We start from the raw sequence: 18,828 nt of genomic DNA on the forward strand, positions 1-18,828 counted from the left end.
AAGGCACCAAAGGACTCTCAGACCATGAGGAACAAGATTCTCTGGTCTGATGAAACCAAGATTGCACTCTGGCCTGAATGCCAAGTGTTACGTCTGGAGGAAACCTGGCACCATCCCTATGGTGAAGCATGGTGGTGGCAGCATCATGCTGTGGGGATGTTTTTCAGAGGCAAGGACTGGGAGCCTAGTCAGGATCAACCTGACAGAGCTTGAGAGGATCTGCAGAGAAGAATGGGAGAAACTCCCCAAATACAGGTGTGCCAAGCTTGTAGCGTCATACCCAAGAAGACTTGTGGCTGTAATCATTGCCAAAGGTGCTTCAACAAAGTACTGAGTAAAGGGTCTGAATACTTATGTAAATGTGATATTTCAGTTTATTTGTAATACATTTGCAAACATTTCTAAAAACCTATTTTTGCTTTGTCATTACGGGGTATTGTGTGTAGATTGATGAGGGAAAAAAATTATTTAATCAAGTTTAGAGTAAGGATGTAACTTAACAAAATGTGGAAAAGGTCAAGGGGTCTGAATACTTTCTGAATGCACTGTATAGACAATATGGTGCCTTTTAAGACGAAGTCACCCTCTGGATCAACAACACAAACATATATCATATAAATATTGTTATAATGGACCAATCTGTTATGTAAATAATATACAATACATTCATTGGATTTATGAGGAATTTCCATGAACCAAAAATAACTAAAACACACATTAAGAATAAATACATTAAGATAAAATCGCCATCTTGAAAAGAAAAACAGGAAATTGATCTAAGACCACTGGAAGAACAAGGCAGATGACTGGACTTCGCAGGTGTGGTTCAGTCTTAGTCCTCAACCAGTGTGTCACAACATAAATACATGAATACATTCAGAACAAAAGACTAACATGCTGTGCCAAACTATTTCACCATATTCCTGATTATCAACATATTGACTTTTCATACATTCATGTTCAATCTAGCGCTGAAGCGGAGCAGTCTTTTGTGTGTGTGTGTGTGTGTGTTTGTGTGTGTGTGTGTGTGTGTGTGTGTGTTTGTGTGTGAGCATCCGTGTTTGTCTGTGTCCATCCATGTGTGCATCACTCTAGCACTGTGCCAGAGCCAGCAGTGAGAGTGATAGGGAACATTAGGACCTTAGCCTTCATGAAGGACAGGTCAGCCAGCCCACAGATCACCCTGGCTGCCTCATCACTCAGCTGTTCCTCTTCATCCTTATGGGGTTTCCTGACACACACACACACACACACACACACACAGGTAACACACACACACACACACACACAGGTAACACACACACACACACACACACACACAGGTAACACACACACACACACACACACACACACACAGGTAACACACACACACACACACACAGGTAACACACACACACACACACACAACACATTAAGATGGGACACACAGAGGCGACATTTGATTGCAGGTGAGTTTCCCCCCTTTCCATGCAAAACTCTTTCAGCCCTGGCAAAGCACTATATAAATCCAATCAATTATGCTTGATTATCAATTATTGATCTCTAAGGGTGTGTGTGTGTGTGTGAGTGTCAGTCTGACCTGGTGGAGGTAGTGGTGATCTCCATGGTAGACATGAGGTGGTTCAGGGTGTCTGCTAGACGTCTGCTGGGGTCACTGGCTAGCTCTGGATCCACCCCTTCACACACACACACACACACACACACACACACACACACACGATACGTAGACACACACACACAATACGTATGTACACACACATTGTACCTACACTGTAGTAACCATGTAATTACTGCCCACCAATGTAACTTCCATGTTCATAGATACCAATGTACACTTGTTTAGTGTGTGTGCATGTATGTGTGTATATGTGTGATGTGTGTGTGAGTGTGTGTGCGCAAGTGTGTGTATATCAATGTTCATTTCGTCAACAAAAACGGACTAAAATATTCATCAAACACCTATTTTTCAGTGCCAATTATGTACGTTTTTGCATGCGTGAGTGGCCCACAGATATCAAGATCCAGCCCTGAGGGACCTCTGCTCTCTACAGGGACAAGAGGGAGGGAGGTGAAGTGGGGAAACATAGGAGTAGGGTGAAGATGCCCCTAGTTGCATTTTCCCCACTAATGGTTAAGGTTGGGGCGGGGAAGCTGATCCTAGATCTGTAGGGGAAACTTCACCCCAGACTGTTACATCCTGTACACCTGTGTTTCTCACTCCCTCATCGGTCTACGAGCTTCTGGCAGTTAGTTAGCGGATGCTAATACAAGCAGCGCTCACATTCTGGACTTTGTTTAGAGTTCAAAACAAAAAAGACGACCATAACACGTCCGTCTCTGGTCCAAATCAAGGTTGAGAAACGGAGGTGTACAAAACAACTAGCAAGTGGTGAGGAAACCATCATGCAATTGGTTCTTCAGCACAGTGGGTGGCAGTATAGATCTAGAACATGAGTATACAGAACAGAGGAAAGCAGCATAGAGTTGGATAGAGGGCTCTTCCTTACATCTTTGCCATTATTGCTTCTGTGACAGCATGGGCAGCGCTATTGAGGGCTTTCTCAATTTTACTTAAATTAGTTAATTGACAGCCTGTAAACAAACTGAAAGGGTTTGCATACTGCCTGCTGGAGGTGTGTTGTCTGAACAGGCATTAAGGCCAAGGTGGGTGATTTACTGCCACATCCAGGTATGGAATGTTTGCTCAGGAGTAGAATTCATTGGCAGATCCTTCCTGCTGACCTGGACGGAATTCTGTGATCCTTATTTATCCTATAGATATTCACACCCAGTTGACTGCTTCATAATGGTGAAAGACCTCAATGGCACTGCCCATGTTAAACCAGGATGTGGCACATCAATCCATGTCTATGGAGGAAAGTAGTCAGTGCAGTGATAGAAAAGCCAGAGAAAACCAAGAGGCAGGACAGCTCAGATAGGTGTAATATATTAGAAAAGAGGTTTATTCACGTATTTACAACAGTGTTTATTGCAACCACACTCAAAGAACCTTTAAGCATCTCATTGGTTGGGGGAATCTAAAAATAAATAATAAAAACACATACAAGCTAAATCAAAACATATTTTTTTTGCAGATAGTGTTTATACAGTGCATTCGGAAAGTATTCAGAGCCCTTGACTTTTTCCACATTTTGTTACAGCCTTATTCTAAAATGGATTAAATGAGAGAAAAAGATCCTCATCAATTCACACAAAATACCCCATAATGACAACGTGAAAACAGGTTTTTAGAAATGTTAGCTAATTTATTACAAATAAAAAACAGAAATACCTTATTTACATAAGTATTCAGACCCTTTGCTATGAGACTCAAAATTGAGCTCAGGTGCATCCTGTTTCCATTGATCATCCTTGAGATGTTTCTACAACTTGATTGGAGTCCACCTGTGGTAAATTCATTTGATTGGACATGATTTGGAAAGGCACACACCTGTCTATATAAGGTCCCACAGTTGACAGTGCATGTCAGAGCAAAGACCAAGCCATGAGGTCAAAGGAATTGTCCGTAGAGCTCCGAGACAGGATTGAGACAGGATTGTGTCGAGGCACAGATCTGGGGAAGGGTACCAAAAAATGTCTGCAACATTGAAGGTCCCCAAGAACACAGTGGCCTCCATCCTTCTTCAATGGAAGAAGTTTGGAACCACCAAGACTCTTCCTAGAGCTGGCCGCCCTGCCAAACTGAGCAATCGGGGGAGAAGGGCCTTGGTCAGGGAGGTGACCAAGAACCCGATGGTCACTCTTACATAGCTCTAGAGTTCCTATGTGGAGATGGGAGAACCTTCCAGAAGGACAACCATCTCTGCAGCACTCCACCAATCAGGCCTTCATAGTAGAGTGGCCAGACGGAAGCTACTCCTCAGTTAAAGCCACGACAGCCCGCTTAGAGTTTGCTAAAAGGCACCTAAAGACTCTCAGACCATGAGAAACAAGATTCTCTGGTCTGATGAAACCAAGATTGAACTCTTTGGCCTGAATGCCAAGCGTCACGTCTGAAGGAAACCTGGCACCATCCCTACGGTGAAGCATGGTGGTGGCAGCATCATGCTGTGGGGATGTTTTTCAGCAGCTGGGACTGGGAGACTAGTCAGGATCGGGGGAAAGATGAACAGAGCAAAGTAGAGAGATAGTTGATGAAAACCTGCTCCAGAGCGCTCAGGACCTCAGACTGGGGTGAAGGTTCACCTTCCAACAGGACAACGCCCCTAAGCACACAGCTAAGACAACTCTCCCCATCCAACCTGACAGCGCTTGAGGATCTGCAGAGAACAATGGGAGCAACTCCCCAAATACAGATGTGCCAAGCTTGTAGCGTCATGCACAAGAAGACTCGAGGCTGTAATCGCTGCCAAAGGTGCTTCAACAAAGTACTGAGTAAAGGATCTGAATACTTATGTAAATGTGATATTTCCATTTGCTAACATTTCTAAAAACCTGTTTTTTGCTTTGTCATTATGGGGTATTTTGTGTAAATTGATGAGGGGAAAAAAACAATGTAATCAATTTTAGAACAAGTCTGTAACGTAACAAAATGTGGAAAAAGTCAAGGGGTGTGAATACTTTCCGAATGCACTGTATATCACAGTGATTGTAAAGATCAGTTTCAATTTACTGAATATATACATGTCCTCTTTATTTTATAAAGAAAATGTAAAGTAAAGATACAGAAGAATATAAGAGAACACAGAATAGCAGCTTAAACAGAAAACAGTAAGAGGATCCTGGCTTTCTCTAACCTGGGTACTAGTAAGATGATCCTGGCTTTCTCTAACCTGGGTACTAGTAAGAGGATCCTGGCTTTCTCTAGCCTGGGAACTAGTAAGACGATCCTGGCTTTCTCTAGCCTGGGTACCAGTAAGACGATCCTGGCTTTCTCTAACCTGGGTACTAGTAAGAGGATCCTGGCTTTCTCTAGCCTGGGAACTAGTAAGATGATCCTGGCTTTCTCTAACCTGGGTACTAGTAAGAGGATCCTGGCTTTCTCTAGCCTGGGTACTAGTAAGACGATCCTGGCTTTCTCTAGCCTGGGTACTAGTAAGACGATCCTGGCTTTCTCTAGCCTGGGTACTAGTAAGACGATCCTGGCTTTCTCTAGCCTGGGTACCAGTCTGTTTGTGCTGATATTCCACTCCATGTCATGTCAAACATCATTTTTGACATATGACAAAGTACAAGGAGTGGAATGTTAGTATAAAACAGGTCTGGATTTGAGGCTTTTTCGCAAGAGCTTATTTCTACTATGACCTCCTCACTGGGGCAAAATGCACGTACTGGGGGGATTCACTTTAGGCTATGGCAACACATTCATCTATATGGCTTGACTTGTCTTTGCCTGATTCCCCCCACTAATACTGAAAGAACTGTCGCCCAGAGCAATAAGAAACAGTGTTTGGATCAATGACGATGGGTAACAACAAGTGAGAAACCTCATCAGCATCACTCTATACAGGGCAGATGAGGTAGCCGGTAAGTTAGACGTATAGAGAGAGAGCGCCTTGGGATTCCACAGTATAAGATACCATTGGTAAAGGGAAAGGGTTGTACCATCTAGAGGGAGACATCAATGTGAAGAGAGGAGCAGAGGAGAGAGGGAGAGAGGGAGAGAGGGAGAGGAGGGAGAGAGAGGGAGAGAGAGGGAGAGGAGGGAGAGAGGGAGAGAGGGAGAGAGAGGGAGAGAGAGGGAGAGAGAGGGAGAGGAGGGAGAGAGGGAGAGGAGGGAGAGAGGGAGAGAGGGAGAGAGGGAGAGAGAGGGAGAGAGAGGAAGAGAGGGAGAGGAGGGAGAGGAGGGAGAGGAGGGAGAGGAGGGAGAGGAGGGAGAGAGAGAGAGAGGAGGGAGAGAGAGAGAGAGGGGAGAGGAGGGAGAGAGAGGGAGAGAGGGAGAGGAGGGAGAGAGGAGGGAGAGAGAGGGAGAGAGGAGCAGAGGAGAGAGGGAGAGGAGGGAGAGAGAGGGAGAGAGGAGGGAGAGAGTGAGAGGAGGGAGTGATAGAGACTATGTTCCAAAGTCCACACTTACATACCACTTACGTAGAATGCATGCCCAACACATTGCTTTATTATAAGTGGTATGCTAGTGTGGACAACGGAACCAAAGAGAGAAACAGGTGTCAGGGCCCGTATTCACAAAGAGAGAGAGAAACAGGAGTCAGGGCCCGTATTCACAAAGAGAGAGAGAAACAGGAGTCAGGGCCCGTATTCACAAAGAGAGAGAGAGAAACAGGAGTCAGGGCCCGTATTCACAAAGAGAGAGAGAAACAGGTGTCAGGGCCCGTATTCACAAAGAGAGAGAGAAACAGGAGTCAGGGTCTGTATTCACAAAGAGAGAGAGAAACAGGAGTCAGGGTCTGTATTCACAAAGAGAGAGAGAAACAGGAGTCAGGGCCCGTATTCACAGAGAGAGAGAAACAGGAGTCAGGGTCTGTATTCACAAAGAGAGAGAGAAACAGGTGTCAGGGCCCGTATTCACAAAGTGTCTCAGAGTAGTAGCAGGGCGAGTGGAGAGGAAGGTAGAAGCTGAGACAGAGGAGGAGAGGAAGGTAGAAGCTGAGACAGAGGAGGAGAGGAAGGTAGAAGCTGAGACGGAGGAGGAGAGGAAGGTAGAAGCTGAGACGGAGGAGGAGAGGAAGGTAGAAGCTGAGACGGAGGAGGAGAGGAAGGTAGAAGCTGAGACGGAGGAGGAGAGGAAGGTAGAAGCTGAGACGGAGGAGGAGAGGAAGGTAGAAGCTGAGACGGAGGAGGAGAGGAAGGTAGAAGCTGAGACGGAGGAGGAGAGGAAGGTAGAAGCTGAGACGGAGGAGGAGAGGAAGGTAGAAGCTGAGACGGAGGAGGAGAGGAAGGTAGAAGCTGAGACGGAGGAGGAGAGGAAGGTAGAAGCTGAGACGGAGGAGTAGTGTGTGTAAAGCAGCGTAGAGTGGACAGCAGCCTCATCTCTGGCCCTGGAGGTAGGGGGCTCAGCGGGGGGACGTACCATCCAGAGGGTTGATGCCAAGGCCACTGCTGCTCCAGTCAAACTGGGACCAAGGCTGGGGGGCCCCCTGTTGGCGGAAGGAACAAACTGCAGTGAGGCTCAGCGTTGTGCCCTCTATTCAACACGGTCTCTTGAAGGCCCATACTCACAAAACAACATCAGAGAAAGGGGTGCTGATCTGGGATCAGGTCCCCCTGGTTCATGAAATCTGATTCATTATGAGCTAAAAGACTAAACTGATCCTAGATCAGCACTCCTACTCTGAGACTGAGACTCTTTGTGAATACGGCCAGGTCTTAGTGATGGATAGAGGACAGCACAGAGGAATTGGGAGTTGGTAGTAAGTTAGTCCAGGGTCAGATATTGTCATTATCCTCCTAATGCTAAGGTTAGGATCTGCGGTAAGGATATCTGATCCTAGGTCAGTGTTTAGGGTAACTTCATTATCGAGGGAGGAATTGACTCACTATCATCCATTGAAAAATGTTGCCCTGTGTGTGTGTGTGTACTGTGTGAGCCACAGGCTATCTGGAGACGTTACCAACGGTCCCATCCTAGCCACAGGCTATCTGGAGACGTTACCAACTGTCCCATCCTAGCCACAGGCTATCTGGAGACGTTACCAACGGTCCCATCCTAGCCACAGGCTATCTGGAGACGTTACCAACGGTCCCATCCTAGCCACAGGCTATCTGGAGACGTTACCAACGGTCACATCCTAGCCACAGGCTATCTGGAGACGTTACCAACGGTCACATCCTAGCCACAGGCTATCTGGAGACGTTACCAACGGTCACATCCTAGCTTCTTCTGTCCTCGATTCAAGGAAAATAACTATTCTTACCTCTCTCTCAAAGTTCATTGGAAGAGAGGTTCCAAGGTCCCTCCTCTCAGACCTCCTCCTCCAATGAGCTTTGAGAAATGGGTGAAGGATTGCAGAAACAAAGACGGAGGAGAGTTTAACAGCTGGTAACATGTTCACACACAGCCATGGTCTGCCTGTAGCTCTGGGGTGACGTTTCCCCTAGGTACAGATCTAGGATCTGCTTCCCCTCCCCCAATTCTAACCATAACTATTAGGAGGGAAAATGCTAAACTGACCCCATATCAGCGTCTAGGGCAACTTCACCCTACACCTGTTTCTGTACCTGTATTGAGGAGGTGGTGGTTGTTTCCTGTGACCCAGGAAGTGCTTGTGCTGTGGCAGCAGTCTGCTCCGCAGCTGAGGCTGCTCTCACTGGCTCTTTGGTGGGCTCTAACATTCCCTGAAAGAGAGGAGAGAGGGACAGGGGGAGATGGTGAGAGAGAGAGGGAGGAGAGAGGGGGGGTGATGGGAGAGAGAGCGAGAGACGGGGGTGGGGGGAGAGCAATAGGGAATAAAAGGTGAAGGGGAAAGGGAGAGGTGGTGAAAGAAAGAGGTCACCATGGAACACCTGGCAATGCCTGGCACAAGGCATTTGGAATACATGTCACATGATGAAAGGTTTGGACAGGGAGAAAGCAATGTGGCCGACTGCCAAGTCATCATCTTATTGCTTTACACCTACCCAGTAGTCAGATCTGTGAACATTAAGGGGCTATCAGCATACAAGGCTAAAGGGCGGTAGCCTGGTCCCAGATCTGTTTGTGCTATCATGTCAACTCCTTGTCATGTTTGGCATGAAAAGGAGTGGCCAGGAGAGGCATGGATGGAACAAATGGACTGGTACCCAGGCTTAGGGGGAGGTTCCAGGGACAGAAATGGAACTAGGGCCACCATGGACTGTGTCCATATGGGCCCTGGTCAAAAGTAGTGCACTGTGTAGGGAATAGGGTGCCATTTGGGACACAGAATGGTATCTCCATAAGTCCACTCACCAGGCTGGCTGCAAACACAGGAACTATGACAGGCTGCTTTCTCTGGCCAGTGAACAACTGTGGAGGAGAGACAATCAGAAATCACCAATACCTTTACATGTAGCAGGAATTCAAACAGGTGAAATGGTCCTGCTTTTACACCAATAAACAGAATATACAGACAGAATAATATTATATTAAGAGATGAAGAATTGACAGATAACCCGCATACAGTATGTACCCTATAGATAAAGCAACAACAGAGCACTTCTACATAGTAAAAGGGATATTAGACACATTTACAGTAATTATGTACAATATGGAAATAGGGGAGGGAGGGGCTGAGGGCGGGAGGGAGGAGCTGAGGGCGGGGGGGAGGGGCTGAGGGCGGGGCTGAAGGCGGGAGGGAGGGGCTGAGGGCGGGAGGGAGGCAGAGCACACACCCCATCAGGCCCAAGACACATCACTTACTACATTGTTGATGTTGTAGTTGTCAAAGACAGATAGCTTCGAATCATGTTTTATTTAGTTATGTTGCTCTCATGGAAATTAAACTGAAAAGAGGCCGTTACCATGTTCCTGGTGTCCATCCCCAGACAGCGGAGCAGGGTCCTGTTGCTATGGGAACCGCCCCACTGGAACCCCAGGCCCACGGCATCGTGGAGGTCCTGAGGCTGCCGCCACGCGCCCCTAGGAATCCTGGGTAAAGCAAACAACGAGGCGGTCATATACAGTAGAGTAGTGCTTTGGCCAGCCTCCAAAGCGATCTGCTGTTATTCCACTGAACCATTATCCTCAACATCATCTTCAGCATGATCATCGTTATAATCATCTTCATCATCATCACTAAAGGTTCTCTCACCAGTGTGTAGTGTGGTTGAGCCCCTTCGTCTCCTCTTCCTCAGGCTGGGTGCCCAGAGTCTCTAGCAGAGCCCTGAGGCTGAGTACCTTCAACACCTCTACCCCCCTCTCCTCCTCCTCTGTCTCCGTCTCCTCCTCACTCTCCTCCACCCCAGTCTCCTCCTCCATCCCCCTCTCCATACTCCTCTCCTGATCCAGTTCTGGGACTGCCACTGCAGGGAAGCTGGTCTGCAGGACCCTCTGTAGCCGGATAGACAGGGAGGCCTGAATGGGAGAAACAGTGCTTGTTTGAGATCTACTACATTGCAGTGTACTACATTATAATCAAACAAAATTAATGGGAAAGATTTTGAAACTAACTCTACCTGATTTTGAAGTGAACTGAAGTCTGGCAGGAACTGTCTTATTCCAGCAAACTCATTTTGGGGTGAACTACCTCTGGGGGACTACCTCTGGGGGACTACCCCTGGGATAGGCTAACTACAGTGACAATCTATTGATACAATAATAAAAACCTCTGGACAGAACTATTATTGCGGAGTCAGAGGTTATGACAAACATACTACACATGTAAGAGGGACAACTAAGTACTGTAGGATGCCTTTTTATCCGGTTCTCCCGGAGAATTCTGTTGGAAGTCCCAACGTGCTATCACTTTACATTTGCGCATGCAGCGGCTGACCAGTCATCGCACCGGTATATATTGTGTGTTGGCCGTGTGGGAGAAAATGTGAGGTGTCGGAGCTGGGGCTGTCTTTACGGCGTTATGTTATAAATCCACTCTAATAACTCCGGAGACCACTCACCTGCAGACTGTCCCTTTGTACAGCAGCACCTCCCTGACATCTCTCCCCCTCCCTCTTCACCTCCTCTTCTTCTGTCCGCCTGGCTCTCTCCTCCTCTCCAAGCTCTGCCCAGGTCTCCCCCTCAGACAGACCTCTCTGGTCCCCAAAAGCCCCCCAGCCCTCCTCCCTCTCACCCTGCCCCTCCGCACCCCCCTCCAGGGGAGCAGAGTGGAAGTCTGCAAAGCTGTCACTGAGGGGGAGGTCTCCATGTCCAACCTCCTCACCACACACCTCAGTCGGACCTGGGTCCTCAGAATAGTCCTGGTCAAAGTCACCAAAGACCTCCTGTGTCCTGGACTCTGATTGGTAGAAGTCAGCAAAGTCGTCCTGGCTAGGGAAGGATCCAGCATCCCTGAAGTTTCCAAAGTCCTCTTCTTCGTTGTCGTCTTCCTCCTCCCCCATCTTTGTCTCCGTCTCCTCTCCGAGGTCACTCCGCTGCACCTCCTCCTCACCTGGTGACAAGGGAGTGAAGACCGTCTCGCCAAAGTCTCCAAACTCCTCCAAAGCGTCTGAGGACACAGCCTCACCGAAGGAGGCAAAGTCCTCACTCACTGACCCACTGACTGTGGTGGGGAGAGGAGACACACTGTCCTCTGTTTCACTCCCCTTCTCTTCCTCCTCCCTCCCCCCTCCCAATTCTGGGTCCTGTGTAAGCGTGCCAAGAGTGCTATCCCTGTTGATGCTGGGTACCCTCTCCCCAGGCTCCCCCAGCCCCTCACCCCTAGCACAGAGTACCTCCGTGGGGGGTAAGAGGCCAGCGGAGTCCTGAGGGTGTTGCTGGACTCCAGTGCAGTCCCTGTCCCCTTGCTGTGCTAAACACCGAGAGTCAGGCCCGCCACGCTCTATTCTGGCCCGCTGCTCTATGTCCTTCTTGACTGAGTATGCTTCGCAGAAACCGTTGGCTAGGTTTGTCCCTTCTGTCCTGCCGTCTTTCCTGTACTCCGTAGTGTGAGTGAAGCCGCAGCACCAGGGCTCCAGCTCCATCTCTGGCTCGGCGAACGCAGAGAAGTCTGCAAACCCCTGCTCCTGGCTGGGGGAGCCCAGACCAGCCGGTACAAGACCTGTGGTGAATTAATTAATTCGTTATAAAATACATATAGAGATGCCTCAGCCATTTGAGTACAACAGTACATATATAAAAAATGACTGAGGATTAAAAACACAATACAACAAAAACAAAGAAAACGTGTATTACAAAGGCTAAGTTGCTAGGCAACCTCACAAACAACTCCATGACTGCCCTCAGGACTAAAGTTGTTACCTGCAGACATGGTCCCCTGGTGATGCCGCTCGGTAAACCCATTGGTGAGAGGGAGATCAGGGAGGTCGCAATGACAGGGCTGCCCTTTGACCTCCAACCCCGGCCGACCCCTGCCAACCTCTAGGGTCACAGTGTTAGCGGGCTGTGATTGGTCCACCACTGGCGACCGTGGCTTCTTCAGGTCGTCAGCTGCTCGGAACTGTTTCGAGATTCCGTTGCTATGGGTAGCTCCGGCGAAGAAGGAGGAGTTACTAACACTAAAGTGCACCATTGATGGGGTTGGGGAGGCGGGGTCTGTCGTGGAGGGGCACAGCTGGTTGGATGACATTGCCACCCCTCCAGAGGAGGGCACACCCCCAGAGAAATCCCGAAACTCGTCATCGTCCTCCTCTCCCCCTGATTCGTCGTCCAGCGGAGGGGGGGAGGAGGGGTATATGCGCATCACTTCCTGTTCCATGGGTGAGCTCTCCTGGCTGAAGGCCTCATACACCTGGAGGGAGAACACAAACAGGTTGCGTTCAGAACGGCCTACCAGAAGACTGCCTGATTGTTCAATCAAATAAATATGGTGGTGGAGAAAAAGCAGGAAGGCCTTGTTCTACAGAGCCATACAGTGAGGGGAAAAACAGGAAGGCCTTGTTCTACATAGCCATACAGTGAGGGAAAAAACAGGAAGGCCTTGTTCTACATAGCCATACAGTGAGGGGAAAAACAGGAAGGCCTTGTTCTACAGAGCCATACAGTGAGGGGAAAAACAGGAAGGCCTTGTTCTACATAGCCATACAGTGAGGGGAAAAACAGGAAGGCCTTGTTCTACAGAGCCATACAGTGAGGGGAAAAACAGGAAGGCCTTGTTCTACATAGCCATACAGTGAGGGAAAAAAAGTATTTGATCCCCTGCTGATTTTGTACGTTTGCCCACTGACAAAGACATGATCAGTCTATAATTTTAATGGTAGGTTTATTTGAACAGTGAGACAGAATAACAACAAAAAAATCCAGAAAAACGCATGTCAAAAATGTTATAAATTAATTTGCATTTTAATGAGGGAAATAAGTATTTGACCCCTCTGCAAAACATGACTTAGTACTTGGTGGTAAAACCCTTGTTGGCAATCACAGAGGTCAGATGTTTCTTGTAGTTGGCCACCAGGTTTGCACACATCTCAGGAGGGATTTTGTTCCACTCCTCTTTGCAGATCTTCTCCAAGTCATTAAGGTTTCGAGGCTGACGTTTGGCAACTCGAACCTTCAGCTCCCACCACAGATTTTCTATGGGATTAAGGTCTGGAGACTGGCTAGGCCACTTCAGGACCTTAATGTGCTTCTTCTTGAGCCACTCCTTTGTTGCCTTGGCCGTGTGTTTTGGGTCATTGTCATGCTGGAATACCCATCCACGACCCATGTTCAATGCCCTGGCTGAGGGAAGGAGGTTCTCACCCAAGATTTGACGGTACATGGCCCCGTCCATCGTCCCTTTAATGCGGTGAAGTTGTCCTGTCCCCTTAGCAGAAAACCACCCCCAAAGCATAATGTTTCCACCTCCATGTTTGACAGTGGGGATGGTGTTCTTGGGGTCATAGGCAGCATTCCTCCTCCTCCAAACACGGCGAGTTGAGTTGATGCCTAAGAGCTCGATTTTGGTCTCATCTGACCACAACACTTTCACCCAGTTCTCCTCTGAATCATATGGCCTTGTTCTACACAGCCATTATAAACAGACAGTAGGCCTTGTTCTACACAGCCATTATTAACAGACAGTAGGCCTTGTTCAACATAGCCATATGTCATTATAAACAGACAGTAGGCCTTGTTCAACATAGCCATATGTCATTATAAACAGACAGTAGGCCTTGTTCAACATAGCCATATGTCATTATAAACAGACAGTAGGCCTTGTTCAACATAGCCATATGTCATTATTAACAGACAGTAGGCCTTGTTCAACATAGCCATATGTCATTATAAACAGACAGTAGGCCTTGTTCAACATAGCCATATGTCATTATTAACAGACAGTAGGCCTTGTTCAACATAGCCATATGTCATTATTAACAGACAGTAGGCCTTGTTCAACATAACCATATGTCATTATTAACAGACAGTAGGCCTTGTTCTACACAGCCATTATTAACAGACAGTAGGCCTTGTTCTACATAGCCATATGTCATTATTAACAGACAGTAGGCCTTGTTCAACATAGCCATATGTCATTATAAACAGACAGTAGGCCTTGTTCAACATAGCCATATGTCATTATAAAACAGACAGTAGGCCTTGTTCAACATAGCCATATGTCATTATTAACAGACAGTAGGCCTTGTTCAACATAGCCATATGTCATTATAAACAGACAGTAGGCCTTGTTCAACATAACCATATGTCATTATAAACAGACAGTAGGCCTTGTTCTACATAGCCATATGTCATTATAAACAGACAGTAGGCCTTGTTCAACATAGCCATATGTCATTATAAACAGACAGTAGGCCTTGTTCAACATAACCATATGTCATTATAAACAGACAGTAGGCCTTGTTCAACATAACCATATGTCATTATAAACAGACAGTAGGCCTTGTTCAACATAGCCATATGTCATTATTAACAGACAGTAGGCCTTGTTCAACATAGCCATATGTCATTATAAACAGACAGTAGGCCTTGTTCAACATAGCCATATGTCATTATAAACAGACAGTAGGCCTTGTTCAACATAGCCATATGTCATTATAAACAGACAGTAGGCCTTGTTCAACATAGCCATATGTCATTATAAACAGACAGTAGGCCTTGTTCAACATAACCATATGTCATTATAAACAGACAGTAGGCCTTGTTCTACATAGCCATATGTCATTATAAACAGACAGTAGGCCTTGTTCAACATAGCCATATGTCATTATAAACAGACAGTAGGCCTTGTTCAACATAGCCATATGTCATTATTAACAGACAGTAGGCCTTGTTCTACACAACCATATGTCATTATAAACAGACAGTAGGCCTTGTTCAACATAGCCATATGTCATTATAAACAGACAGTAGGCCTTGTTCAACATAGCCATATGTCATTATAAACAGACAGTAGGCCTTGTTCAACATAGCCATATGTCATTATAAACAGACAGTAGGCCTTGTTCAACATAGCCATATGTCATTATAAACAGACAGTAGGCCTTGTTCAACATAGCCATATGTCATTATTAACAGACAGTAGGCCTTGTTCAACATAGCCATTATGCCTACATGCTCTTGCTATTGTAATAAAGCAGAGTAAGTTTGGCTAAACAGAGCTCTACAGTGCGACCATTTTACTCGCATATGTGCCTAAATATTTAGCTGTGTGACCTGGAATGTTATTATAGGAGCACCAGTGCGCCAAAAAAATGTTTGGATTCTAGCTTTATTACCTCAAATATTTTTCATTGTGCTCCTAAATGTATTTCTGTGCTCCTACATTATTCAACATAGGCACACACGTGATCCTTGTGAAAAAAAGGTCAGCGTAGAGCCCTGCTAAACGTTAATTTAAACATTAGGAGAAGGTCAATAAAGTGTAAAAAAAAAAAAACACAGGCTACACAGACATCAACTGTAATCATATCACCCAAGTGTACGGCTAAGTCCCAAATTGCACCCTATTCCCTATATTAGTGCACTACTACCCAATGTGGACCCTGGTGAAAAGTAGTGCACTATATAGGGAATAGGATGCCATTTTGAATGCAGCCTGTGTGTCATTGACTTCTCCATGCGTGACTTTGTGCTCTCACTAAACAGGAACTGCAAACAAATATTTTTGGCACGCAAGTCAGCAGCAGTGGGATTTGGTTGTTAACTCTGAGATTGTGCTACATGCAGTACCCATACGAAAATGTATGCACGGACTACTTTAAGTCATCATGGATAAAAGTTTCTGCTAAAAGGAATATATTATTAGGCAATATTATATTATTACTAAGTAGCAGATATTAACGGCCCATAAGCAACTGGTTAAATCAAGACTGTTTCAGGCCTTATCAGGAGTAAAGCTTGCCAATGTGTTGTTTGTTGTGCATTGAGGCTGGACTAACCTGGGGTGCATTCATTAGTCGCAGACCGTAGCAAAACGTTTTGCAACGGAAACCGTTTACTCAGTAAGGGGAGTGTATGACTGTACACTCCTAAAGAAGGGTAGAGGACCTTCACCTTCCAGGACAGAGGCTGCATCCCAAATGGCGCCTTATTCCCTAGTGCACTACTTTTGACCAGGGTGAGCCCTAGGGTGCCATTTGGGACACATAGAGAACGCCAGAGATCAAGGTCACGGGGTAATCCTAGCTACCTACTTAACTCCTCACTGATAGACTAGCTGCATCTTACAGTACACTCACACTTTCCCCATCACGGGAGCCAACTCAACTCAATACTTGAAGAATTCGTTAAATATCCTAAAAGTTAACAGTTATTCTTTAGTCTCTTGTTTTCCTGTTATATCAGTTATTCTAGGCTCAATAGGGCTACTATCTACCTCCTTAGTTGTTCTCTTATTGTTGAGGCTATTGGAGTGGAAAAAGTAGCCAGGACAAAGCCTACAACACCCCCAGTCAGTCAGTCAGTCAGCCAGCCAGCCAGTCAGCCAGCCAGCCAGTCAGCCAGCCAGCCAGCCAGCCAGCCAGCCAGCCAGCGTAACCCGATCCAGGGAATTGTCTCCAGCAGCACCAGTGTGCTCCGCTAGTCCGCTCACAGATAGGGAGGGTGCTGCACCCACATAAACAGGGTACGTCCCAAATGGAACCCTATATAGTGCACTACTATTGACCAGGGCCAATAGGGCTCTGGACTGGTCAAAAGTAGTGCACTACATAGGGAACAGGGTAGAGCCTCTTCCACCAGAAACTCTGTACTTTATAATATTAGCAGCCAGCACACCATTAAAAAGCCATTAACCATTAAGAAGCGTGTCCCTTCACCACTAATGTACAATGTATCAGTCAGTAAAGACAGAGATATAGGCTTATCCAAAGCTACCCAACTAATGAATGAGCCTTTCTAGCTAGCTACCTGTAACATGATGCCAATGAACTGCAATGAATATACATTTACGGGCAATGGAAAATGTTCATTTGTGTGCCACGCAGTCACAGTGCATGGCTACAACACAAGTGGTTATCTTGTTGCCGGGTAAGGATGACATTTAGCTTGCTAGTTGCTAAAAATATATTAAATTACATTCAATGTAACATTAGCTAAATCATCATTTCTGTACTCATTTTGGTGTGTTGTAATTTCACCAACCCATTGACATGGCTCTCTAAGAATGAGCGAGGCTATTCTAGCTCCAGTGCACTGTTGACATACCTCATCGTTTCCCAGCACGGGGGTTGTTTTAGCTCTCAAACGCTAGGCGGCATTCTGCCTTCTCCCTACAGTTTTCAGACATTAGCTTCGCCAACGACTGGCTCATGTGAACTATAATCCCAACTATGTGTTTTAACGTTCAGAAACGTCAATCGAAACATATGGCCCTTATCTTTCATCAGCAAGAAAGAATCCTATAAATAAATAATAAACCACTGTAGCAGTTTTGCACAGATCCCCTACAGCTATGGGCGCCTCAGCCTCCATCCAACAAAACTACACTTCCAGAGTTACGCTTACACATGTTTGGAGCACGGTAGGTAGGTCATTCTCTGTAACATGGATATATGGCCGTTGGAACACTAACCCTATAAAAGTTGTGTATCAATTTAACCTTATTTCTCACTGATATGAAAGATAAGGTCATTGTGCTTCCAAAACCATACCGCAAGCGATGCGTGTTAATGTCAGGGCTCTTAACAAAACGCCCCCCTACAGAAGACGTCTTCTTCCAATGACTCTTCTGTGTAATGTAATGGGACTGAGAGTCATTAGGACTAGGGGTTGTTCTAACTAGCTAGATAAACCACTTAACTTTGAGACCCTGTAGAAGTGGGAAATTAAGTTGATTTCTGTAGACCGTGAGATAAACCCTGAGCTATGACAAATAGGTAATGATGAGGAAATATAACTAGTTAGCTTGTTGAGAAACAAATACATGTTTGCTAGCTACTAACGTTAATGTTAGCTTTGAAACAACAGAACCATTTTAGATTAGGCAGGTGTTTTAAACTGGCAGGCTAGCAAACGAATGCTTTAATTAGATATCTAGCTAGTAAACTAAACTAGCTACGTAGATCTTAATAGCTAACGTTAGCCAGTTAACTGGGAGCATAAATGAGACAAAAGTGTTTGCTTTTGAAAACACAATAAATGTTTGTTCAAACTAGTTAGCTAGCTCTGGTCTATGGGCACGCGTCGGATGAAGCCCATATTGCCGATCCGACGCATTCGCATGCACCAGAGCTAGCGTGGCGGTAGATTGAGCATACAGAGAAACGTTCGTCAACACTTTAGCAACATCTTTACTTAAAGTAGCTATATTGAAGCCAGTCACTAAACAACATCGGGTGACAAAATCCTTCATGGATGGATGAATTGATTGATGCAGGCCATTGAAGAAGGCTCTTGCGGCATAATGGCACAAGTAACGCCATGGACCAGAGCTAACAACTAGCTAGCTAATAGCTACTTAGTTAGCAAGCAAGCTAGCTATTTCCCCCTTACCTTCAGATGTAGTAGCTATGGTGTTCATCTCACAACCGGGATGTGCAGACAAACTAAGATGTACGAAACAAAATGTTGATTCTGACTAAATTCCTGGAATGTAGCTAGCTAAGTTACACTGCCTCTCTCTATCAGGCTACAGTTACTGCATCTCTCCACTTCACTCTGTTGGCATGATAACAAATACATTAAACAATGGTGCCGACTCGTTACTTCCGGTAATGCCAGCCCAAATGCTGTTATTTGTAAAATAATCATTTTCTTTGTTTATTTAGCTTAGATTAAATAAGAGGTAGTGTTGATTTACAAAAATGTTTTTTCAATATTTACAAAACATGAGAGCTTCTGGGTAAAGTGGGTGGGTAACAATACTTTACTGGTATGGCATGGAGACATACAGTACATGCCAG

At 46.0% G+C, this 18,828-nt stretch overlaps 1 protein-coding gene across 1 annotated transcript; it reads right to left on the reverse strand.

Annotated features, from left to right (window-relative positions):
• Window positions 1-357: 357 nt before the first annotated feature.
• LOC311118524 (uncharacterized protein) lies at window positions 358-18,615 on the reverse strand. The gene is made up of 10 exons (XM_084193320.1): window positions 18,419-18,615; window positions 11,789-12,278; window positions 10,489-11,588; window positions 9,684-9,946; window positions 9,394-9,520; window positions 8,843-8,899; window positions 8,134-8,250; window positions 6,986-7,052; window positions 1,580-1,676; window positions 358-1,231 (listed from the first exon to the last, which is right to left on the reverse strand). Exons 2-10 carry the CDS (start codon window positions 12,243-12,245, stop codon window positions 1,087-1,089), a joined length of 2,430 nt encoding a protein of 809 aa, XP_084049446.1. The 5' UTR covers window positions 12,246-12,278; window positions 18,419-18,615; the 3' UTR covers window positions 358-1,086.
• Between the last annotated feature and the right edge of the window lie 213 nt (window positions 18,616-18,828).

This window comes from Coregonus lavaretus (genome assembly GCF_964263955.1).
Source record: "Coregonus lavaretus genome assembly, contig: HAP1_SCAFFOLD_231, whole genome shotgun sequence".
Taxonomy (NCBI): Eukaryota; Metazoa; Chordata; class Actinopteri; order Salmoniformes; family Salmonidae; genus Coregonus; species Coregonus lavaretus.